The following is a 25,286-nucleotide window of genomic DNA, read 5'->3' on the forward strand; positions in this document are numbered from 1 at the left end:
TTGCTCCTCAGTATGAGAACCAGACCAAACTGGCCCTCGTTGGGAACTGGGGCACGACAGGCCTCACCTACCCCAAGTTTTCTGATGTCACGGGCAAGATCAAGCTCCCCAAGGATAGCTTCCGCCCCTCAGCTGGCTGGACCTGGGCTGGAGACTGGTTCGTGTGTCCAGAGAAGACGTGAGTCAGGGGCAGGGAGGATGGGGGTCCCCCTCTGCCCCGGTCCCTTCTCTGAAAGGCCACGGTCCTGTTAATGTTTCTGCTTGCTCCTCTTGCCTGTAAACTGGACACAGGGGCTCCCACCTGAACTCTTCCAGGGCTGGGGGCTTGCTAGGTGCCATTGTTTCTGGAAAGGCTCCAACAATGGGAAAGTCCTTTACTATTGAACTAGTTGGCCTCTGTTTGACTTTGCATCCCTTCTTTGCAACCTTCTTCTCCCAGAGGCCACAGCCTGGTTCCTCCTCCCCGTGTTAACCCTTCCCATGCCCAAGGAGCCTCCTCTCTCTCTGTGCTTCTCAGAACAAGGCCATCCTGCCCTAAAACCGTCCCCACCCCTTTTTCCTCTCCTTTCTTTCCTGTTTGGTTGATGTTCAATACCTGAGGTTCTTTGCTTTTCTTCATTTAAATTGAAGCATAGCATATATTATACTAAGTCCATGAATCTTAAGTGTGCAGCTTGATCACACTTTACCTTTCAACAACTGTCTACCTGTTGAGCATCAACAACCCACCAGGCTTTGGGTTTCTTTGGTTCCCTTTCTCTTTTTGGTGTCTTTCTCTTTCTGTATCTTGGGTGCCGGCATGTTTTTCTGTCCAGGAGTATCTTTAGGACCCCCTGAGTGTCCTTTTGCTTTATCTGCCTTGACTCTCTGCCCCTTTTCCCTCTCCTTTCTACCCTTTTATTGTTGGTGGGATAAGGCTGAGGCAGGAGGCTTGGCCGAGGCCTCAGGACTGCTCTGCTGGAGGGGGTGGGGGGATCTCTTCAGCAGAGCTTCTGACCCTCCCCCCACCCCCACACCCAGGCTGCTCCATGACACTGATGCAGGCCACCTGAGTTTCGTGGAGGAGGTGTTTGAGAACCAGACTCGGCTCCCTGGAGGCCAGTGGATCTACATGAGTGACAACTACACGGATGTGGTGCGTGGTTGCCCCAGTGATAGGTGGACTTTGATTTCCTGGGGTCCTGGACCTTGGGGCTCAGGAGGGACCCATTGGCTCAGAGGAGGTAGGATGTTTTCTCCCCTGCTCCCATGTCCCCATCTTCATGCTCTGGTTTCCAGAGAGATGGTGTGAGGTCCAGGGAGGGAAGGACGCTGATCTGGGGTCCCACCTGGGGCTTCAAGGATGTGTGTTATCAAGTTGCATCTCTTCTGCTGCCCTATGACGTCTGTCTCTGCTGACGCTTGCCTGTGTCACTCTAGAATGGGGAGAAGGTGCTTCCCAAGGATGACATTGAGTGCCCACTGGGCTGGAAGTGGGAAGATGAAGAGTGGTCCACAGACCTCAATCGGGCCGTTGATGAGCAAGGTGGGCAGCACGTGGGGCCTGGTGAGACCCACCCCAGGAAGCTCAAGAGGCATGCTGGGGACACCTGAGTGCAAGGCCTCATGCCATGGGGCACTTGCCTTCACTGGGCTTCTTTCTCTGGGGGACTTCCTGGATTAGCCCTCACCTATGACTGCAGAATAAGTCAGATTAAGTCAGTGGTCCCTCATGAGATGTGACCGTGTCTCGGAGGGAGAAATAGCCTCTGCAAGGATGTGGGGGGTGGCCAGCCGGTGACCGACAGGAGCCCTTCCTCCAGGCTGGGAGTACAGTATCACCATCCCCCCGGATCGGAAGCCGAAGCACTGGGTTCCTGCCGAGAAGATGTACTACACACACCGGCGGAGACGCTGGGTCCGCCTGCGCAGGAGGGACCTCAGCCAGATGGAGGCCCTGAAGCGGGTGAGTCCAGCAGATGGTATGGGGGTGTGGGGGAGGCCCTGGCTGGGGGAGACCTGCTGGGCCCATGTGCATGCCTGTGTGCACAGACACATGGGTGGGTGCTCAGGACACGTATAAGGCACATGGGTTCCCTCCAGATGCTCATGGATGACGCCCAGGCCATGCCTGCTGCTCACAGGTCACAGCACCAGAGCAGGTCATACCAGTCCATGCCAGATGCTCACGTACAGAAAAGCCCCGGGTGTCCATGACTGTGCAAGGAGATAGTACTTGGGATCACACATCAGACCCGGAAGGCACCAAGACCTGCAGAGATGGGGTCTGTGGCCTGGAGTCTGAGACAGGTGTTTGGCTGCATGGAGCTTCCTGAAGCTGGCGCTCGGGGGGCTTGGAGCCAGGATGCAGGCACAGGCCAAGCCAGTTCTGGTGTGAGCTGTGGTGTGGAGAGGGGTGCACCTGGGGCACCAGAGACTCGTCCTCACCTGGAGGCAAGGGGCTGGGGTCTGTATGCCCTCAGTTGTGTCATTGGCTGTGGTTGCCACGGTGTACGTGGTGCGAGCCCACATGTTCACGGGTGCGCCCAGATACCCCCAGGACAGAGGCATGGAGTGGGCACGTAGGAGTGAACACAATAATGCACCCGCTCTTTAAGACCTCCAGAGACCCATGTCCTGCACAGTCTCGGTGCCTGCCTTCCTGGTCCCTCTTGTGTCCTGTTCTTCTTTCTTTCTTTCTTTCTTTTTTTTTTTTTTTTTTAAAGATTATTTATTTATTTATTTGATAGGCAGAGATCACAAGTAGGGAGAAAGGCAGGCAGAGAGAGAGGAGGAAGCAGGCTCCCCGCCGAGCAGAGAGCCCGATGTGGGGCTCGATCCCAGAACCCTGGGATCATGACCTGAGCCGAAGGCAGAGGCTTTAACCCACTGAGCCACCCAGGCGCCCCCTGTTCTTCTTTCTTAAGCATACATTTGAATTGTGGCCTAAGAACCAGGCCTCCCTCAATCTAGGAATAGCCTTTGGCATGACTAGATTTCTTCCTTTCTTTCTGGGCATAGAGAATCTAGAGAGAGATGTCACTGGGTCCAGACAGAAGCAAGGTTTTAGGGCAACATTAACCAGACAGACTCCACTCTCCCTGTAGGGGAACCCAGGGGATGGAGGCCAGCCTTGTCAGGCAGGGGGCCTTATCCGCTCCATCACCCCCAACATCCTTCCTGGAGAGGGAGGCAGCTGCCCTCCAGAACTGGCTCCTGTTGCTTAGTGCTAGGGGCACCTGAGGACAGTGTCAGGTCATCAGCTGGATAGAAAGGGGGTTCCAGGCCTCCCTCCATGCCTAGGAAAGGGTCTCCTAGAGGAAATGCTAGGACAGCTGACCTAGGCCTAGCCTCAGGGAGGAACAGCTGGAGTCGGGAAACAGAATCTTCATTGACCCACTTCTATTTTTATAAGCTGGGATGTGAAGAAGAAAAAGGAAATGACAAGAAAACCTTGGATTCATGAAATCCACCCGTAATCCAAGTAAACAAACAAACCCAAAGCCGAGGGTTTTCCTTGCTGCTTTAGTCTACCTGCCCTCTCTGGCTCCTCGGATTCCCGCAGCCCAGGGAACCTTTTCCCTCCTGATTTTCTGACTCGGACTCTTTGCAGAAGCTGTTCAGAGGCCCCCTCCTCCAGGTGGCCTTCCCAGCTGTTCCCACCTGGAGGATGCTGCTGTGGAGTGGGTGGGGAATCCTGGAGGGCAGGCTGGAGAGGGGAGAGGCGCTGCAGGAGCCCAGCTCGAGGTCTCCCCGTGGGGCCGCCAAGCAGTGCCTGAGTCTATCCTGTTCTCCCCACGCAGCACAGGCAGGCGGAAGCGGAGGGTGAGGGCTGGGAGTATGCCTCACTCTTCGGCTGGAAATTCCACCTGGAGTACCGCAAGACAGATGCGTTCCGCCGCCGCCGCTGGCGCCGCCGCATGGAGCCGCTGGAGAAGACGGGCCCTGCGGCTGTGTTTGCCCTTGAGGGGGCTCTGGTATGTCCCTGGGCCTGTGGTGGGTCAGTGAGGTGCAGCTTGCTTCCCCGGGGCTGTTCACGCTGGAGCGGGAGCCCCCAAGATGGGACTTGGGATGGAACACTAGCTGGTCACCTTAGCTTCAGTTCCTTTGCAGTTGCCCATGGGGAAAGTGAATGGCCGTCTGGGTGTCCTCCTATCGTAAAACAGCCCCACTCCTGGCACCGGGAGATGTGCTGTTGCTTTGTGTAGTCAAGATGGGAGCAGACAGAGAGGGTCTTGGTCAGACCAATGTCACAGGTCTGCCCTCTGACTAGAGCCAAGGGACCTGGTTCTTCTCAAAGAAGCTGGCTGCCAATGGGGTAGGTCTGAGAGGCTTTGACCTAGCCCCCAGAAGCAGCCAGAGAGGTCTAATGACTCCTGAATGTTCTTGGTTGGATGGGAGTCCTTCTTGGTTGGACAGAAGCCGTCTCATGGCATCCCTGAGATTCTGGGAGAGAGATGTACCTCAGAAACTAAACCTCAGGCTGGTGGTCCTACCATAGAGTACACTTTCAGGGGCCAGTAAAATTGGGGTCATCTCCAGGGTACCATGATCTGGCTGATGTGTTACCCCCAAAGATGAGCAGGCCCATCCTGGACAGTCTGAGTAGGGCCATTCTCCAGCCTGTTTTGGTCTGAAGATTCCTGAAGGTGGGAGGAGATGCCCAGCATGAGGTCCTTCCGCTGAAATCCAGGGAGGACTGCCCAGGCTCTGGGGCTTTGGGCTGTGACTCAGAGAGCAAGTCCCACAAGCTTCAATAGCTGATGGGACCTGAGTGTGTCTATATGCACCAGTTGTGTGTGTGTTTCTGTGTGTGAATGTACGTGAGGATTTGGTCGGGGAGAGAAGTGGTGGGGCTTTGCCCTGAGCCAGGGAGCACAGAGGGCAGGCCTAGGATCTGACAGGATGGATACGGGGAAGGTAGTTGAGATTGGTGGTGGCCCGAGGTGAGGGTGTTCCATCCCTTAGGCCTTGATAGTGGGCCAGCTTCGGGATGGCAGTGTTGGAGAGGAAACCCTCCGGGGACCAGATAATCTCAGATGTCTGATGATGTCTTGGGGCCAAGTTGTGAGGGGCCTGGAAGGAGAGAGCAGAGCTCCAGGTTGCTGGGCTCGTGCTCAGGCTGGGTGGGAGGAAACTGCTGCCCCCGCTGGAGCAGCCTCAGCTAAGGTCTTGTGGGGCAGAGGTGGTATGCATTGGCTCCCTTTGTCCTGTCAGAAAGGGCCTGGCTTGGGCACAGGCAGGGCCTGGGGGTGGTCTTGCGGCTCCAGCTGAGGGATGGGGGAATAAAGGCCTTGGCAGAGCTCAGAGTCAAGGTCTGAGAATCCTGAGTAGAAACCCTAAGGAGCAGAAACTCAGTGAAATGGGCTACAGAGAGAAAAGGAGTTTAAGGACTCAGACGGACAGGAGAGCTGGAGCTGGGACTCTGTCTTGGCCTCCTTCTCACACTGGCTCTCTCTGGGTGGTAACAAAGATGGCACTGACATCAACTTTACAGTCAGCAAAGCCTTCTGGGTAAAACAGCACAGCCCACCTGGCATCTTCTGTTTCCCTCACAGCTGGAGACCACAGAGAGGAGAGTGCTGTTTTCTCCATAATGCTGTGACAGCCTTGGGTGTGACTGACTGGCTCTCAGGGTCATGTGCCCATGCCAGCCCGAGTGTGAAGAGTGGAATGTTCTGATTGGTCACTCCAGGTCATGCCCCTTTTTGGTAGTTGACAGCACCATCAGAATGGGGAGGAGAACATCTGGAAAGGAAAAAAACGAAAAAACAAAAAACAAAAAACCCACAAACAGTGCTGGGCAAAGAGCTACTGATAGTGGCTCAGGACTCTGTTCAATGAGCAATAGGGAGCTGGTGCAGATTGTTGAGCAGAGGAGTGCTCTGGTCAGAGCCAGGGTTCAGGGCCTTTAGTCAAGTAGCTGTGGAAGCTGGTTGGGTGGAAGAGTGGAGACCATCGGGAGACTCCCTGGAGTCTTGGTTAGTGGTCTGGGATGAGGTAACCATCTGGGGTGGGAGCTGGGGGCCAGGGTAGAGGGGAGTACAGTGGCAAAGTTTGGGGAGTGTCAGATGGGCCCACAGGCTCTGCTGGGTGCGTGGTAGGGCTTCTCCCATCGCCGGGCCGCAGGGCGGGTTGGGTGGGCCTGGGGCCGCAATGAGTTCATGGTTGGCCCTGGCAAGTCTGACACATGGTTGAGTGCTGTGTGAAGAAGGCGGATCTGGTAGCTGCTTGCCAGGCCGCCCAGGGCAGGGAGGCCAGGGCCGTGGGAGAGAGGACGTGAGACCGGAGGAAGCCAGAGACACATGGACGGCAGCGTGGATGGGTTCTGGGGCTGGCCAGGATCTGGGGGAAGAAGATGAGCAAGGCTGGGGACCCACTGCCAAGCTTTCATGGCTCGGTGACTTGGAGAATGAAGGGGGGCACTTCCCAGAAACAGAGAAACCAATCCGTTTATTCTTTATGTGGGAGAAAGTGTTGTGAGGGAGCACTGAAATCCAATGTCAAGTCCACAGACGTGGGGAGGTGGTTGATGGAGAAGCAGATGGGCCTCGCCTGTGATAGTAGAAACCAACAAAGTGAAGCCCTAGGAGTCCTGGGGGAGCTTGGCTGACACAGAGAACCAGAGGCAGACAGTGGTTGGAGAGGCTGGATCCCACAGACCTGCATCAGGAGGACACAGTTTGGGAAAGCCTTTAGATGTGGCCAGCATTTGGACAGGGCCATGGGCCCGTTGGACAGTAACTATCTGGACCAGTCTGCTCCAGTGAATCCAACCTCCATCAGCACCAACACACGTGCACCCACACACGCACACACATGCAAACACACACACACATGCACACCCTCTCCTTCACAGTCTCCTAGATGTGCTCCTGTCCCCACATCTGCTGTTCTTTGTCCTAGGAGGTACTGATGGCCCAGCAAGGCACTGGGACTAATGTCCAGCCTGCATCTTGGGAACAGATGGTAGGGTTCTCTGGGTTCCTGGACCCTGCTGCTGTCTTGGGGGCTGGCCTTGCCTATTGGTCACTGATGTCTGCTGATTGTCTTGGCCGGAGGATGGTGGGATAGGCAAGTTTTCTGAGTGGAGCAGGTCTGGTCTGAATTCTGCTGGCTGTGCTTCATAGCTGTGGACAGGTCACTTACCCCTTCTGCAACTCTGTTAACGCATCTGCGTCTTAGAGTCATTGTGAGGGGAGCTGTGACACACGTAAGGAAGTGCTTCTCAGGCTGAGTGAACATAGGAGTGATGTGGTGTCGGGGTGGGGGGTGTCTTGTTAAAATGCCTACTTGGGGTTCTGTGTCTGGGTGAATCTGGGAGTCTGCATTTCTAAGAGGACTCAGGTGACGCTAATGCTGCCAGTCCAAGGACCACCTTTGAAGGGTGAGGATGTGAAGCATGTCGGACATCACAAAGATGAGGGGGAGTTGGTCACATCGACCTGCTCCCCCACTTGGATGCCTTTCTCAGAGAGGCAGGGCATACCCATGACTAGGGGAAGGTGTGGTCAGGGTCCCAGAGAGGGGATCAGGAAAGGATGACATGTTCTCCTTGCTCCCTGGTGAGACAACAGTGATCTTTACTTCTAACGATCCCCTGATCTGATGGTGGAGGCCTGGCCTACGGGGAACTGTTGTCTGATTAGGACGAGAGGTAATCCCATGTGAACACAAATGAATTCTACAAGATCTGCATCTTTGAGGTCCTGGAGGGTAGAATCGGAGTCATTCCAGAATCATGGTGCCTGATGAGGGAGACTCCCTGGGGGAGGGTCTGGGAGGCAGACATCGAAGGAGTCCAGGGAAGCACCGTGGAAGGTGGCCAGGTGGTCTTTCTGGTAACCCGACATTTCGGGATGTCTGGGCCTGAGGACCAGGCCCCTGGTGCCTCCTCGCCTCCTCCCATCCCTCTCCCGGCCCACGGGTCCACCGGCAGGCTGCGCCCTGCCTGCCAGTTTCCCTCCTGAAGACATCTTGCTGGAAGGCAGGCCCCGTCTGCTCATTAGCACGGGCAGTCTTTCCCTGAAACCTTCTGCTGGGGCCAAGCCTGGCTCCCTCCATGGAGCGGGAGGCCCTGGCTCCGTCTGCTAATCGTCTGCTGTCTCCATCCCGAGCATTATTTTATTTTCGTATTATTCTTTTTCCAGCTAATATCCTGGCATTCCCAAAGACACCGGTTTCATAATCTTCCTGGCGTTCCCAGGGAGCCGGGAAGCAGAGCACAAAGCTGCTATTATAGCGCGTTCCTTCCAGCCTCCCTCTCCTCGCCCCACACCCCTTGCTGCCGCCGCCGCCGGCTCCCACCCAGGCACCCCTTTCCGACGCCACCAGCCTCTCTGGGAACTCTGGTGACGGCTGCTGGGATGAGCTCACAGAATCCATCCTGTCGCCCTTGCCCTGGGCCTGCCCTCCACGCACAAGGATTTTTTTCCAGAGCCCTGCCTCTGTGCTTGGCCCTGAGTGTTAGGAAGGGTTTTTTTTTCTGAGATGCCTGAGCCTGGGCAGGAGGGCAGGAGACGGAGACTCGGCAGCATGTGCTTGGAGCCTTGGAGATTTTTAGAGCTGGAAGGAACTTTCGTGTTTGAAAGGCACTCCCCACCTGGCTTTGGATCCCCTTGAAACTGGAGGTGTAGCTGTGGGTGTGCGGGTGTGATCTGTGTACGCAAGTATGTCTGATGTGGGAGCACATGGCTGATGTGTGCACACACACAGTATGTGTGCCACAGGCCCGTGTGTGTGATTTGTATGTGCACGTGTGTATGAAGGAGTACGAGGTGTGCACATGTGGGATATGTGTGTACGTGCCCATTGGCATGTGTGTTTGTGATGTGTAAATTCTGGCCTAAGGTCTGTGGTTTTCTTCAGTTCTCAAGGGAATTTGGGAACCCAAAGAGAATAAGAATTACTGAAACCCATCTTACCATGGCGGGAGATTGGGCCGAAAGCTCTCTGTACGTGGTCTCATTTTATCCTCACGGTGACTCCAGAAGACTGCATTCTATTATTATACCCATTTTACAGTTGGAGAGACTGAGGTTCCAGAACTGCATTGTCTAACACGGTAGCCACTAGCTGCTTGAGAATATTTCAATTTACATTTAAAGTAATTAAAATAAGACCATTTTGTTCCTCAGTCCCACCAACCACATTCCAAGCATTCAGTAGCTACACCATGCTCATGGTTACCATATTGGACCGTGAAGCTATAGAATGCTTTCACCATTGCAGAAAGTTCTGTCGGGCAGTGCTATTCTGGAACAACTCTGAGCCCCTAGTATTACTCCAGAAGAAACTGAGCCCTGAGAAGGGGTTTGCGCAGACACATAATGTGAGTCAGTTCTAGAATGAAGGCCATACAATGGGCTCTTCTGTCCTCTGTTCCCAAGTTCATATTCCCATCAGGGCATAATGTCCTCCTAGAGAAGGCCATCAAGTGAGGGTCCTAGAGAGGGTCCTGGGAAGCTGGCTGGACCCCTCGGCTGTTGGCACCACTTTTCCTGTGTAGCCATGTGGCTTGGCTTCCTTGGAGCAGTGGGGCAGGTAGAGAGGGGTTGGCACTGTGACCCCCACCCCAAGAGGCCTCCTGTTGGTTGTCTGATGTCTGAGTCCTGACCTGAAGTGGAGAGGATCTACGGGGATAGGCCTGAGGATAGGAGACATGGGCAGCTGGGAGTTGGAAGTGCAGAAAGGGGCATCAGGCAGGGAGAGGCTGGTGCTAGAGAGGAGTAATTTGGGATCTGAGCTGCCAGAAAAGGCAGTGAGATATGGGGGAGGAGGGGAGGGCCCGTTCCTGCACCTGGATGAAGCCCTGCTCTAGGCAGGGTACCCGGGCCTAGTTCCCAGAGTGGCACTTGGACCAAGGGCAGCATCTGGGAGGTGAGAGGGGTTGGCCTCATTAAGTAACCCAAATCCCCACTTGGTCTGCATAGATGAGGGAAGCGATTCTTTGTCTCCATGGATTCTGTTTCTTATACATGCTAATTGAGCACCTGTTCTAGACCTGGTTTTGTGCAAGCGAGAGATTACTGAAGACTGGCTGGCCTCTCAAGCAGAGGCCTCCCTGGCCCTCCTGCTGCCCCCCATGGGAAGACCATTTGGGTAATTCCTTTAAATTGGTGGACCCCAGCATCTTTCTGACTCCAGATTTGGACACTGAAGTCTGGAGGGGCCAACGGTGTGTCTATGTACCTGAGACAAAATGCCAGCCCCCAGGCGGACACGGGTGCAGAGGAAGGCATGTCACAGATGCGCAGATGCAGTGGGGCCCCCGTGTGTGTCACTGTACATGCACTGGGATCTGTATCCACAATGGCTAGGGTGACAACTTATTGTACAAATCATGGTGGGAAACGAGCGTAAGCTAGGGCTGTCCCAGACAAAGGGGGATGCACAGTCATCCTAATTACTGAGGCGTTTTGGCATGGGGCAGAACCTGCTTGAACATTCTCTGCAAACCCCTCATTTGGGTACAGGGAAGTCTAGGGGGGCACGTGCGCGCACACACACTCGTGTACACACAGACGCCTGCACCAGCCCACACGTGGCACTGTGGATTCTCTAGGTTTCCTGATTCCATCCCCGAGCTCCCGGGGGGCTGGCCCGTAGTTGTGCAAGGATTTTTGCAGCTGCTTCCAAGCCTCGGCTCCAGCTGTAAATTAAACGGGGTTGCACCCTTGCCTGCTATTCTACTTAAGGCTGCAATCAGCCCTGATTAGGAAGGGAGGTCTGTGTTCCCAAATTCCATCTTTTAAAGTGTTCTCCTCCTTCGTCCTGGCCCTCTAGCCTGTGTGGGGTTTCCCTGGAAGCTGAGGCTGGGCAGCCAGGGCAGTGACGTGGGTCCTGGGCTCCCCAAGGCCACGACTTGGCACTCAGCCCTGTCCCACCCCGGAGTCCCACTCAGGTGCTGAGTCCGTTGTGGAAGCCGAAGCCGGGAAGAGCCCGGAGTGGTTGCTGGGGGACACCCCTTCCCCTGGCTCTGCCAGTTAATTTTGTTATGTGACCCTAGGGAAGGCATTGACCTCTCCAGGCCCCAGTTTCTTCACTTTCAGGATGGAGCTGATAACAGAGCAAAAACAATAACACCCCCTTCCAGAGCAGAGGTTTCCTCCCATGAGCACTGAGAAAACTGCTCTGGATAGTGGTGGGGTTGTTCGGGGTCGATAGCATGTTACCTGATGTGGCTGTTACCTGGTTGTCGCAGCAAAGCCAGCAGTGAGAAGAGGTCCTGGCAGCTCAGCCTAGGGCGTGCTGGTCAGCGTTTAATAACTGGCTCTCCAAAAAAAAAAAAAAAAAATCTGAAAACCAAACCCAGTCTGGTTTGTCGTATTTGCTGGTTTCCGTGGTGTAAATGTCCCCGCCGTGGCCGGTTGTAAACTAGCAGTGTGACATCCCTGAGAGTGGAGATGGGAGGAGTCGACCAGAGAGCAGGGGGCGGCTAGTTCTGTAGCATTTCCAACCCACGTATCCGTGAGCTGTACATAACCTCAGGAGCGGAACAATAGTCAAAAGTCGTAAAATAATTAGGAAGTGATGAGCTCGAGGATTTATTACCTTTTCGAAAAAGATTTATTTATTTATTTTAGAGGGTGGGGGAAGGGCAGAGGGTGAGGGAGAAAGAGACAGAATCCCAAGCAGGTGCTGCACCCAGCACAGAGCCCAATGTGGGGCTTGATCCCAGGACCCCAGCATCATGACTGGAGTCGAAATCGTGAGTCAGACACATAACTGATTGAGCCACCCAGGCGCCCCATCACCTCTGTTTTAAATTTCTGTAGTTATAAATTTATATGACTTAATCATTACAGATGGCTGTGTTTAACAGCTGCCTTGCAATACACCTGAAAACTTACTAATTTGCTCTTCGGAGCCTGGCAGGCCAGCTCCAGTACTTACTGCTCTGGGTTGGGGGGGGGGTCCCCTGGTCCTGTTTACATAAGAGATAAGGGTCCTGTAGTAGCATTCTTCCCAACAGCTCTGTCACCTGTGCTCTCTTGGTTCATCAGATGCTGGCACTGAGCTCTCCTCGGAAGCCAGGAGGGTGGCTGGTCCCCGAAACCCACCTGCTTGACTCTGATGGGACAGAGGGCGTCCCGGTAGCCCCCTGAGCTATCGCCAGAACTCTGTTGCTTCCTTCCTAACCATCACGGCATGGCTGATGGGGGCTTTGTCCTCTGCCTGCTCAGCCCGGGGGACCCTCTGCTCAGTCTGTCTTTTTGCTTCATCCACCGCTGGTCTTGCCCCTTCATTCTCTGTCCTTCCTCCGGGCCTGTTCGGATGAGGCGTCACACCCCTGCCAGAGGGAGGAGGTGTGTGTGTGTGACCGACAACCAGCTGGACAGGAGGAATTTCAGACATGCTAGCAGTCTAGTGCTTGGTCTTGGATCCAATTTAGGTGGGCCGTGGGGTCCCCTTCTTAAGCAGCGTGTTTTCCCAGAATCTGCCCACCTCATCCTGGTGTGGGGGCCACACCAAGATCCTGGGGCAGGAGTCCTTAGCAGACAAGGTGGGTTTGGCCCCTGGTTCTGGGGACCCCGGGGGCAGCCCTGCACTGTCTGGGAGGGAGAAGGTTCCTTGCACTCCTCAGCTCAGGCTCTTCTCGGGAGCCGCGGCCGCTGGCCGGGCCATGGTGGGTTGGATGCTGCCCAGTCCCCTGGGCGAGCAGCAGGATCCCTTACATAGCTAGCCCCAGGATGGAGTGTGTGGCCACAGACCACAGTCTGGGAGTCGCATAGGCATGAGCTATCGAGGCAGGAATGTGGCTGTGGGAAACCCAATGCCCGGGGCCTGCTGGGGCTGGGGAAGAGCGAGTGTATGGAGTGGGGTGGGGGGAGAGTGGGTGGACAGAAAGCGAGGCTTCAGCTGCCACTGCGGCCTGGCTCTCTCTGCCCAGGACTCCGAGTGAGAGCAGAAGCAAGCTGGCCTTCCTCTCCTAGCTTGCTGTGCCCCAAATTTGCCCCTTTCGCTGAGTCTTCCCCTGAGCTCTGGGGGCACAGGCGCCCAGCACTCTGCTGCTCCCCTATGCCAACATTCTTCTCTTTCCCTCCTCCAGGAAGCTTTCCTGAGTGGGACCTTCTGAGGGTACAGCCCATTCTGTTCCACCCCAGACATGGCCCCACAGTGTGTGTGTGTGTGTGTGTGTGTGTGTGTGTGTATGTGTGTGAACCCCTATCCCTTGTTCTTTCTGTAGTAACAGCTTACCGAAAGAGGGTGTGGTCTGATGTGCATTTTCCTAAACTTTCCCCTGAGACCTGAGGTCTGATCGCTGCCCACGTGGCTCTGGGCAGGAATGCTGGTGATTCATTTTCTGTGACAAATCTTCACTGGATGACTGCTAAGTGCCTGATGCTGGGCTGGGTGCAGGAGATAGGGGAGCGTATGTGCCTTGCCTGTACACGTGGAGGGATGGATGCAGGAGAGAGCTAGGAGAGGCTAAGTGGGCGCTGCTGCTGAAGGGATGGCAGCCACAGCAGTATCCAGGCCTCAGTGGTGACTGAGCTGAGACAAGAGCTCACGTTAGCTCACCTGGAAGGGCATTCTAGGTGGCAAGAACAGCTTGTGGAAAGGCCCTGAGGCAGAGAGAAGGTGACGGATTCCAGATTTAAAGAGACAAGAGATTAAAGGGAGGAAAGTATTATTTTAGTGTGAGACTGGAGAGTTCTAAGATTGAAAAGGACACCACTAGCACCATTTACTAGTGCTGTTTAAATGCTAGGAACCTGCCAAGGGTGGGAAAGGGGTGCCCCATAGTGTTAGATTTTCACCAGGGGTCTCCACAGGGGGCAGTTCCTGTCCCCCACTCTATCCCTCAAGTGACATTTGATGATGTCTGAAGATATTTTTGGTAGTCACAACTGAATGGGCAGGAACTCCTGGGGATCTAATGGGTCGAGACCAGGAATGCTGCTAAACATCCAGCAAAGCACAAGACAGGAAGGAGGTGCCTCCCAGAGGCTCCCAAATCAAGTTTTCATGTGGCTTCATTGTTTGCCTAGAGAGAAATTCTGGTGTGTGAGCCTTGCATGTCTACACTTGAAAACTGAAATGTACCTCAGGATGAAGGAAGTGTGACATGGGGTTTCCTGTTATCAGACAGACTGATCCCCTGACCTGGGTGACAGGCTGGCCTCCTTCATGAGCTGTAGCCGTAGCTCACGCTGTTGCTCTCTCCTGAGGTGACCTCCTTCTTTCATTTATCTGCTCTCCAGATGTGTGCTGAGCACCTGCTGTGGGTGAGGGGAGCTGGGCATATGACAGAAATCTCCCAGAGCCCTCAGTGGGAGGGCACAGACAAGTCAACAGTGAGAGGGGTGCTAGATGTGGTAAGAGGGGGTTCAGGGTACCGCAGAAGCCCCTGGGGGGGGGGCTAACTCATTCTTGCACAGAGACCTCGAGGATGAGTCTAGACATCTAGGAAAAAGAAGGGAAATAAGAGTGTAGAGAGACCAATGTGGGGGCAAGAAAGGGTCCCTAGAAGATTTCAGCTGGTTTGAGCATAAAAGTCATCGAGGATGGAGGTGTTTGGCGGGTGTCCAGACTGCTGGAGACTCAATTCAGAGGCCACAGCTGGGCTGGGAGGGAGAGCTGGCCTCCCTGTCTGCTCACAGGGCCTGAAGAGGATGTGTGCAGAGCAGCCTCCCCTGTGAAGGCCAGTGGCTCAGAGGATGGAGAGACATCAGCCAGAGGTGTGGGTAGAATTCTGCCCAGGCTGGGAACCAGAGTGACTGTGGGGCTGGGGCTCTCCTGGGAGGGACTGAACTTAGTGGGTGTCCCTCAGCCTGGCTCCTGGTTCTCCCAGCTTCTTCTCAGCCATCGGCATCTGACATTTTGAGCTGGGGGAGAAGGGAAGGAGGAGGCAAGTCCATACTTGGGGGTGCAGGTTGGGGACTGGGGGTGGTGTGGAGGGTCCTGTGCCCTCCATTCTGGGGGCAGGACAGGTGCAAAAGCCCAGGCAGAGTGAGGGGCCTTCCCCAAGGGGATACTGGTTCCTCCCTCTGAAGGACATTGTTTCTGAGGGCCAGGACCCATCCTGGGCCAAGCACTGAGCTAGGCCTGAGACACCTGGTACCTGTGGGTGGGAGGGGGACACCTTTTCTGATCACAGGAGGGCAGACTGCCCTTGGACAGAGACCCAGAAATTGCTGCCAAAGCCCCAGACCGAGGAGTTCTGGTGGGAGTGGCGCTTCTGGGAGGCAGCTGGGGTGGGGGCCATCTGGAGGAGATGGGAGGTGAGTGTTCGGGAAGTGCGCTGGCAGCCTTCAGCAATCACGGAGGTCTCTGCAGGTGCTGGGAGGGGGCGAAGGCATTATGGAGGCTGTGGGAGGCAGAGGCAATCTCCTCCCTTCACTTACCTTAGCACCCAACTCGTGGGGGGCACGAGCATGTTGGCAGGCTGAGATGGCAGGGCCACCGGGTCCCGGGCCTTGCACCCTGCCTTTAGCCAGAACCCCTGCCCTCCCACCAAGGTGCATTGGTCTGCATGTGCTACATACGGGTGGTTGGAAGGGGGGGGCTGGCCAAGCCCCGTTTCCAGTGTTCTGATCTGCTTTCCTTGGCGTCCTGTGCCTCTCGCCTGGGGTGGCCTGCAGGGCCCCCCAGGTCCAGCCCTATGTGCGGCCTTGCAGATCCTGAAACTGGGAGCCGTTAGCTGTTGGATGTGGTGTGGGCTCTGGCGGGATGCCAGTGCAGCATTGTGGGGCCAAATGCTTTTTCTGGGGGGAACCCAGGATGCTTGGGGTCCGCACCTGCTCAGGAGAGAGGATCCTCTTCAGGGTCTTTCTTTGTCTGTAGTATGACACCCTCCCTGTTATCCTGCTTTATCATGTGTGCATGTGTGTGTATGTGTGTGTTGAGAGACTGATTGCTTGATTGATTGCTTTTGATTTCTGCCCAGGGCTGTGGCTCCCGAAATGTCCACTTTTCCAGCTTCTGGAATAATTTTGAACAAATATGAGGTATATGAATACCACCCCTGAGAATAGTTGCGAGATTTACAGTTTATGCCCTACCCAGCCTCTAACCCACTGTGCCTTATTTGTTTCATAAGATCATTACTAGCAAACACTTATTGAGCATTTATTATGTGCCAGGAGTTGTGCTAAGAACACACAGTGTATCTCCTTAATAATCACAGCAACTTTCTGAGATAGATACTGTAGAATTATTCCAAATTTACAGACATGATTCAGAGAGGTTAAGCAAGCTCCCCAAAGTCACACAGCCAATACATAGCAGGACCGGAATTGGAGCCCCAGAAATCTGGTTCTAGAGCTTGTGTTGACGTTATCATCAAAACAAGGGGGTCTTTGAGGGGGGTGTCCTGTGGTGGGTGCCAGAGACTTCCTGGTTGAAGCTAGACCTCGCTGAGACCCCTGGAAGAGTAGATAGACCCGCTATTCCTGCATTTGTGTCTTAGGGTCCCTTTTGCAGGAAGGGGGCAGAGGAAGACCTGGCATATGTTAGGATGCATTTCTATGTTGACCTAGAGTGACCAGGGCAGGCTTTCCCTTGGTGTCCTAAGATGCCCTGAAGATGGAGGGGTTTGGGATAGTCAAAGGCAATTCCGGCTGGGGAAGAGAAAGAGCTTGTGATGGAGCAGGCGTGAGTCTTGGCCAGCTTCAAGGGGCATGGCCTGCCTAATGCTTAGCGCTGGGTTTGGGGAGGGAAGCCTTGGTGGTGAACGGGAAAACGGCGCAGGTCAACTGAGGTCTGATCAGGATCCTTCAGTACTGAGGACGCATGAAGGATTTGGGCTCTGGATAACGATGCTGGTTCTGGCTCTGGGTGTGGGCAGATCAGAAGTGGGAAGGCAGGCTTTCAGGGGGACTTCTCCAATGAGGGGTCTAGGACTGGGCCCCGAGAATGGGTGTGACTTGGAGAGGACCATGTGGAAGTGGCCATATGTCTTCTCTTTGGAGAGAGGGTTCCTGGGAGATGGCTGTGGCCAGGTGGCAGGGTGGAAAGTCCTGGCAAACGGCCATCCTGTGTGGGCCTGGGCCAGATGAACAGGCCATTGGTGGTGAGCCCAGAGTTTCTGTTCACACACAAGGGTGTGTGTGCTTGTGTGTTGGGAACAGGAATAGGGCAAGAGAGTGGGGCAGGTGATGGTAGGGAAGAGAGAGGCGAGGGACCTGGAGAAATCTCTTGGAGAGGCTGCAGAGAGAGTGGACAGCATGGGAACACTGTACAGCTCTCCCCATCCCTCTGCTGGGCTCTGGGCCACAGGATGCTGGTGGGCTTGCCAAGAAAGCCAAATCTGGAGGCTGGGCTGTGGAGTAACCAGTACATTTCCTGTTCTTGTGGGGGCCTTGATCCATGCTGGGTCCCTGAAGTCCCCCAAATCATGCAAGGTGCCAGAGAGGGGCCACAGTGTGCCCGAGCTGGCTCCGGATACACCTGGGCGGTAGGCACGTGGTCCAAGGAGGCTGGTGTACGGCTCAGCAGTTAGAGCCCAGTGTGAATGAGGACAAAGCGAGAGGACTGACTGGCTAGTCTCGTGAGCCATACACTGGCAGACTGGCCTCTGAGCCTGAGTGCTTACGGGCCCTACCTCTTGCTCATGTCCCTGTCCTGGCCACAGCCTGCGTCCTCTTTTGCCCTCAGCTTAGTGCGAGCAGGTGAGAGGTGGTGATGACATAGCACAGCCTCCCCCAGAGCTAGGACCCAGTGTCCAGATGTGCAGGGAGTGGACATAGGTCCCCCGATTTGGCTTCTCTTAACTCATCCCCGTGGAAAAATCCCCATTGGATTCTCTGCCCTAGAATCCTTCCTTCTATCAGACCCTAACCTCTTGGGCCAGAATCACTCCATATCCCATTCTGGCATGTCCAGTCTCCACCAGAGAGGGAGAACAGTTTTCCTGTGGACTTGACACTGGAGTCTGGGGAGGCTGTAGGAGGATGTGGTACCCTAGAGTAAAATCAGAGGCCAATGGCCCAGCTCTCAGCAGCTGAGGAGTGTTGTCTAGAGGTCTCCTGATTTGGGCAAATGACTCCCCCTAGCTCTGAGGTCAGGATTGGTCACGACCAGCTCTGTGTCCCCAGGGCGGCGTGGTAGATGACAGGAGTGACGATTCCATGTCCGTGTCCACCCTGAGCTTCGGCGTGAACAGACCCACGATTTCCTGCATCTTTGACTGTAAGTGATACTTGGCGGTGTCTAGCAGGGTGAGGTCGACAGGTGTGTAGCCTCATGCATTTTTGTATGGGGGCTAGGAGAATCGAGTCTAGGTGCTTTGTGGTGGGTGTGTGTCTTTGGTGGGGGTGTGTAGGTGTGTGTGCATTCACACACGTGCATGTCCTGCTGCGTGTGGCGTGCCTGAGTTCGGGCGTTCAGGGCCCTGTGCATTCTGGCTGCCCCTATCATTTATTTGGCTTCTCCTCCATCCCCTTCTCCCCAGCTCTCACCAGGCCCCTGGTCAGGGGCCACGGTCTGCTCTGATCCTGTGAGCGGCTCACTCCCACAGAGCGTGACATGTGACATGTGTCATTTCCATGGCTCACACCCTTCGTCTGTGGCCCTTCCTGTGGGAGACTCCCCTCACCCCAGCCGCTGCTCTCAGCAGCTCCTACCTGCTCATGTCATCTCTGTTTCCTCCTTGGTACAGATGGGAACCGCTACCACTTACGCTGCTATATGTACCAGGCCCGGGACCTGCCCTCGATGGACAAGGACTCCTTTTCTGGTATGTGGGAAGGGAGTCCGAGACCAGGGGCTAAGAGCCGGGAGCTGAGCCAACAGGGCTTCTCCAGTGTGGGGGAGTTGGGGCTCTTTGTGGGATTTGTGGAGGTGGCTCATTTTGCTGGGGTCACTGGGTTGGTTGTCCGGTGGCCTGCTTGACCCTTCTGCTGGGTTTGTTGACCATCACTTCCTTCTGAGAGCCCTTCTGGTCTGACCCCTAGGCTACTTCTGTCTCCAGGGTCTCCTGCAGCCTCTTTCTACTCTTCCTGCTCCTACTTGAGGGGCTTCCCAGGCCTCTAAGTCTGATGGTCTTGACAGTCTGTCTGTGTGTCCTCTTCTCTGGGCACTGGGGTGCCCTCACCTTCCCTGGCTCCATGGACCACCCATGTTGGAGAAGCTTCCAGACCTTCAATTCGTAGGAGCTCCACGTGTCTAGCCATGTCTTAGGTATCTCCCCCAGGTTGCCTCCATCATTGGCTCCTCAGTTCATCCTATCCAAACTGAACTCCTTGTGCTATCCTTCCCTGACCCAGGCCTCCCCTCTTTGCCTACCTTGGTTCTGGTGTTGCACTAGCACGTGTCTATTGCCTGTCAGTTTGGAAACCATCCGTCCTCCAGTCCCGCGGATTCTGGCTTCTGAATCTCTCTTGGAGATGTTCCCAGGAACTGGCCTCACCCCTTCTCGTCTCCTGACCTCCCTCACCTTCCACCCTGCCTCAGACAGATCTGGTCATGTCACTCCTCTGATCTCCAGTGTAGACACTGGGAGACAGCTGCGGATTTTTGTGGATCGGACTCCTGTGGAGCTTGCAGTTGCTTTGTTCCCTAGTTGGCCTCTAAGACTAGCTCTGGTCTCACCAACTTTTTGTCAAGCTTTGTGGAGCTCTTCCTGGCCTTTCTACTCCATGCTCTCTCTGCCTAGAATGCATTCCCTCCCAATTTTTAACCCAGCAAACTCTTACTCATTCTTCAAGACCTAGCTCAGGTCCTCTGACGCTGCCCCAAGCCCAGATGGTTGCTCCTTCCTTGACACGAGGCCGGCGCCCCACCAATGCCTCTCACAGCCCTGACTGCCACCTAGATCAATTGCTGTCTTTCCCATTATGACTGTGAACTCCTCCAGGAAGGCTCTTTGTCTTATCCTTGAACCTGCACTTGGTACCTGAAGAACGGACATTGACTGAGCGCTCACTGTGAGCCCTGGCATTTTACTGGTCTCGGTGCACGTGACCCTATGTCTCTCCTATGAGCTAGGGGCTTCATGTTCCCATTTTACAGGTGAGGAGACAGAGACACAGGTAGCTTAACTAAACTGCTTGAGATCAAATAGCTGACAAATGACCTGCCATCCTCCAAGTGCTTGCTACTTCCTTGAGTAGAAGTGAATTCTTCTGTGACAGTGACCTTCTGTTCACTATAGGATGGCCCTATAGCTCACAGCCACTTGCTTCTCTTTGGCTGGGCCCTGCTCCTCCCCCAGAGGGGGGACCACCCTCATGCCTCACCGCAGCAGCTGGGGTTCCCCACATTCTCTCCTCCCAGTGACCTTTTTTCCAGCCCTGGGCAGCCAGGTACATGGTAGATGGAGCAATTTCTCCTCTGGGCTTTGGGTCCCCAGGTCCCGACAGCACCTTCTGAAAAGCATACGCAAAACCCACATGCTGCAGTTGGTGGGGGAGGGGCAGACGTGTGCACCTGGCCCTTGTTGGGAACCTGCCAGAATGCTCGCTGCCCATTGGGATGTATGCTGAGAGAAGAGATATGAACTCAGCCACAGCCTTTCTTCTTCCTTAGCAGGGCATGAGAGACAGGGGTGCAGGCAGCAGGCCTGTGTGGGCGTGGGGCGAGGACTGGGGGGGCCTTTGTCCTCCTGTTGTTGTCCTTGGGCTGGGCTGGCCGAGGACACTGCAGGGACAGAGGCCCTCCCAAGAAACCCATGCTGGGAGATGGCAGGCACCCCGGGGGACCACAGGCAGGGTCAGCCAGGCGCTGGCCTTCTGAAGATGTCACACTTTCCATCCCAGCCACCCCCTCCCCCAAATAAACATCCCTTGAGCTTTGAGGGCACTGCCCAGGGCTTCCTCAGAGGCCGCTGGCTTCTGAATGAAAGGCCTGATTGACCAGCTGCTGGAAAGGAAAACAGCAGCCAACATGGGTGAACCTATAAAACCCAGAGTGTTTATTTTCACTCCCAAACCCTAAACCAAAGCAATTTCTCCCCTGGCACTGACCCTGGGGTGGCTGGCGGCCGAAGGCTGTGCGTGGCCACCGGCTGGCATTTCTTGGAGGAAACTCATGTGTGAATCCGGACTGTCTGGGGCCAGGGAAGGGTCTAGTGTGGCGTCTGTTGCTGGTATCATCCTCCAGCCTGTCTGCTGAGTGTCTGAGGCAGAGACGGCTCTCTTCCAGAAGGTGCTCCTTTGACTCTGACCTGTGATGCCCTGGGTCTTTCCTGCAGTGGTGGGCTCCTGGGGCCCTGAGCTGTGCTGGGGTTGTGTCTGTGTCTGCTTCCTTCTCTCTGGCCATGGGTTTGGGTGGGTGGGGGGTGGGTGGGGTGGGGACACGCAGTAACTGCCTAGGAAACACTTGTTGAATAATATTAAACTCAGGCAGGAAAGGGAGGCTTGTGGAGATGTTATGTCCGGGCCACCTGAGGGTTCTGCCTCCGATGGGGTTTCAATATACAGTCAACCTCAATTCTCTAGACATCGGAAGGACATTTGTGGTTCGTGGCTAGGAGGATGCGTGGTCTGTGTAGCAGCTAGGCATTTAGAAACATAAAATGATGTTTAATTCCAATGACTTCTCTTTGACATTGGGTTGGGGTTGCCCCTGCCTGGTGAGCAGAGATCCCATTAAGACGGACAACCCGTGAGACGCTCTGTCGTGAGGTCATGACATATCAGAAGATGGCCCTTAGGCTGGGGGAATCAGAAATTCCCCTTGGAGGGCCTCACAGGCCAGTGGGCTCAGGGGGCCTGCCTGCCGTGGTTTGCCAAGCATGAGAGATGGTGAGTAGACCGAAAGCTAAGTTATTAATTTACCAGAGTGCAGTATCTATTAAGACAACAGACGGTCCTGTGCCCTCTTTGTTGTTCTTATGGTTCCTGGGAGATCAAAGGTGTGTGCCAGGCGGGTGGTCCCGAGAGCTATTACTCAAGGGCAAGGCCGCAGTGGGGTCTCACAGCGGAGGTTACCTCGGTGGGGACCAGAGTTTTAGTGTTACGTCCCAATCCAGACTCTGTCTTGGGTGGGACTGGGGAGCCCTTGCTTCGGGGCTTACGGCGTCTGGACTCCAGTCACTGCCCACTCCTCCTTGAAGCCGACTTTCGGTTAAGGTTGGCTCTGGCAGGGGGAATTCTCCCGTTGAGCTCATGGAGCTGTTTTCCAAAGTGCGTCGGAGGCTTGTGAAATGCTCCACTTAAGAAGGGTTCCTGAGCAAGGGAGACCGGAGACCAGTGCACGCTTCCAGATTTACAATGCACAGTGGCATTGAGAGGCTTTGGAATGGCTTCAGGAAAGGAGCCTGTTTGACTTGTTTAAGTGCTCACGAGATCCCCAGAGAACTCGCGTTTATGAAGCTCACATTTTGGGGAACACCGATCTGTAGGATTCAGTCCAGATTGCTCCGCTCACATCTGGGATCTTTGTGCGCTCCTCCTCCCTCTCTCATCCCCACTGCCCTAGGTGTTCCCTTCCTCCCCTCAGCCAGACCAACTAGTGGCTGTTTCTCAAATGCCCAGGCTCTTTGGTGTCACCGTGAGTGCCGTGCTGATGTCTAGAACGCCCCCTTTCCCTGGTGTGCCTTGGTCCCTCCTCATCCTGGAGACTTAGTGTAGGAGACCTCCTTTGGGATGGTTGACATGATGCCGCCAGGCTCCATGGAGGTATCCCCGACGCCCAGCACCTTATTCATTCCCTGAGTAAGCTGCACATCACCTTGGAATCTAACTGCCCTGTAGTGACCATTTCCAACCAGTAGTCATGATCTTAAGAGCCTAGATTTCCTCTCCTTCATTTTCCTATCCCTAGTGCTCTGCTTACCTACCACGCGCTGGTCAGTCAGTAGTGACAGAGCGAATGAATGACGGGTTACACATCATGCTGGAGTGAACATCTCTGTGCATATAGCTTTTTGGTTAATTTGGGTGATTCCCAGGAATAGAGGAAGCAAGGTATAAACAGTTTTATGTTGTTTAGGGCATACTGCCCAGTTGCTTTCCTGAATTGCTTCCAGCAGTGAAGGAGAGTACCCATTTCATCAAATATTTGCCAACACTGGGTTTTGTAATTCCAAATAATTTTTCTTAATTTAATAGGAAGAAATATTGCTATATTACAGTTTTCTTTTGCACTACTCCCCTCTTTCTGAAGGGTTCTTTCCCAAAGGGCATGGAGTGGTGGAAGGAGCAGTAGACTGGGAGTCAGGGGGGTCTAGCCCTGGTCACAGGTGAGCATGGGCTAGTAACTTCATCTTCATGGGGCAAAGCTCTCTTACCTGACAAGTGGGATGGTGCTGTCTGCCCCATCTCCCATCCCAGGGGTCTGAGCTGGGAAGTTAGGAGGGCCTGGGAGGAAGGCTCAGTGAATGGTTAAGGTCTAGGAAGGCTCTAGGAAGGTCCGAGCAGCAGAGTTGGGTGTAGGGCTCTAGGTCCAGCCAAAGAACCACCTGCCTGGGGCCTCTAGCAAGGATGGTATCTCGTAGAACCACGTGTGTTCACAGCTGGAGCCGTCTAGGGCCGCTCATGGTCCTCAGAGAGCCCCAGTCCGGCCACTTTCCACTTCAGCTCCATGTGGCTTGGTGGGTGAAGCCCGAGGGCCAAGGCTGCCCCTCTTCTATGGGAGTGTCCCCGAGAGGAGTGCTAGACTGGAGTGACAGAGAAGAACCAGCCCCTCACCTTCCCCTCCACCTCCCCTCAGGACTTGCTTCTCCCTCCCCTTGGCCTTCCTGGGAGAGCGATGAGTCTGTGCGTTTGTCTGGCTTCCCTTCATCTGACCACCTTACTTCAGCAATACCCCTGCCCGCCTTCTTTCTTTTTTTTTGGAGGGGCTGGGCCCTGTGGGGGGGAGAAGCCAGGCCCCAGCACACAGTAGCCCAGTGTCTCAGGCCCCAGGCCTCCAGGCCTGCTCTTTACAATGCCTTTGTTGTGTGTTTTTTCCTCCCCTGGGCGGGCGGGGCGCGTGTGTGGGTCTGGGTGATTCTTGTTTGAAAGCCACCCCCTCCCCATTCCCCCAGCGCTGAGCTCATTGCTTGGGCTGCTGGGGCCGCTGGAAGGAGTTGGCCCGCTGGGGTGGGGGGGTGCGCGTGGGGGGTGCTGCCAACACCAATACAGGGTGCGTAGCCGCTACAATGTGCAATTGTGATCTTTGTGTAAACGCGGCCGGTCTGGGGCCCTCGTGCTTATAAAAATAAAGCGTTGGGAAGCACGGGGGGTGGGAACAAAAGGGGCTTTTTCGCCGGCTCTCTAATATGGTTTTATTTATCGGAACGCGCCCTCTTTCCCTTACTGGAACCAGGGAGAGGTTCTCCGCCGAGCTTGGAGCTGATGGTATCACAGCCAGACGGTTTCATTAAATGCACAGACGCCGCTGGGCCCTGCCAGGGGCAGGAGGGGAAGTGTTTGGGGCCAACCCTACCCGGGCTGGTGCATGGAAGGGGGAGCCCCGTGCCAGGGAGGTTTCCACCAGGTGGGGGTGGCATGTCTCCTCTGCCCATTTCCCTTCAAGGGCCTTGCAGTCTTCTACCCCCAGAATCAGGTTCAAACTGTTTCCTTCAGGAAGCCCTCTAGGATTGACTACACTGTGGCTTTTGTGCCTGAAGCCTGGTTCCATGCTGGTGGCTACCTCCTGTGAGCCAAACCCAGCCTTATTCAGCCACTGAGTGCCCATAGCATCTGCCTCCTAGCTTAGATCTCCCCCACCCTGTAAAATTAGCCATGCCATGGGCCAACAATCAGAATCTTGGACCCTACTCCCCCCATCTCTTGATGGGAGTCCTCTCTGACCTTCCTGCCTCTTCTAGGGTCACTCTCTGTCACCTCCTGTCCGATGGAGGTAGTGTGGCATTCGGTCTCCTTAGGGCCGAGGTACCTGTTCCTCTCCCCTTCCTTGGTGAGGAAGGGCTGTCTCCCCACCCGCGTCCCGGGAGTACAGCTGGACATCCTAGCACTGAACCTCTAGCACTTAGGGTCTAGGGTCACATGGGGGCTAGGGAGCAGCTGGGGTTAAACGGGGATGCTCAGAGGAGGCAGGGTGCTGCAGGCTGGAGCGGGCGCCAAAGGTGGAGGGCACGGGTGAGGGCAAGTTGCGCTCAGCCCTCCCAGATACCTAGCATCCAGCTGCCAGCTTCCTGCATCTCTGGACTTGTCCTTCAGCATCTGGCACGTTGAGTCTTAGAAAATGGCAGCAAACTGGACCCTGCCCCCCATCTGACATTCTCATGGGAGAAGCTGGAGGAGCCCCTCCTCCAAGCCCTTTGCCCCTGTCCCAGATTGCCTACACTCAGTTCCGTAGGCCTTTCTCCTGCCCGGGTTCTCCAAGTATGGCCTGGAGGACAGCATCCCAGCCATCTGGGAACTTGTTAGAAATGCAAATTCTCAGGTCTCTCCCCAGATCTGATGAGCACATCT

At 55.1% G+C, this 25,286-nt stretch overlaps 1 protein-coding gene across 16 annotated transcripts in view; it reads left to right on the top strand.

Moving 5' to 3' along the window:
* Positions 1-25,286, top strand: part of DYSF (dysferlin) — a 202,894-nt gene that overhangs the window by 98,659 nt on the left and 78,949 nt on the right. For all 16 annotated transcript variants that reach the window (XM_004742172.3, XM_004742174.3, XM_004742180.3 and 13 more), the window contains 7 exons: positions 12-178; positions 1,021-1,135; positions 1,420-1,525; positions 1,803-1,945; positions 3,783-3,956; positions 18,021-18,114; positions 18,584-18,661. In XM_004742172.3, the coding sequence (XP_004742229.1) occupies positions 12-178; positions 1,021-1,135; positions 1,420-1,525; positions 1,803-1,945; positions 3,783-3,956; positions 18,021-18,114; positions 18,584-18,661 (877 nt within the window). The remainder of the gene's footprint in view (positions 1-11; positions 179-1,020; positions 1,136-1,419; positions 1,526-1,802; positions 1,946-3,782; positions 3,957-18,020; positions 18,115-18,583; positions 18,662-25,286) is intronic.

Source organism: Mustela putorius, unplaced genomic scaffold (genome assembly GCF_011764305.1).
Source record: "Mustela putorius furo isolate JIRA1106 unplaced genomic scaffold, ASM1176430v1.1 tig00000281_pilon_pilon_pilon, whole genome shotgun sequence".
In the NCBI taxonomy this organism is placed as follows: Eukaryota; Metazoa; Chordata; class Mammalia; order Carnivora; family Mustelidae; genus Mustela; species Mustela putorius.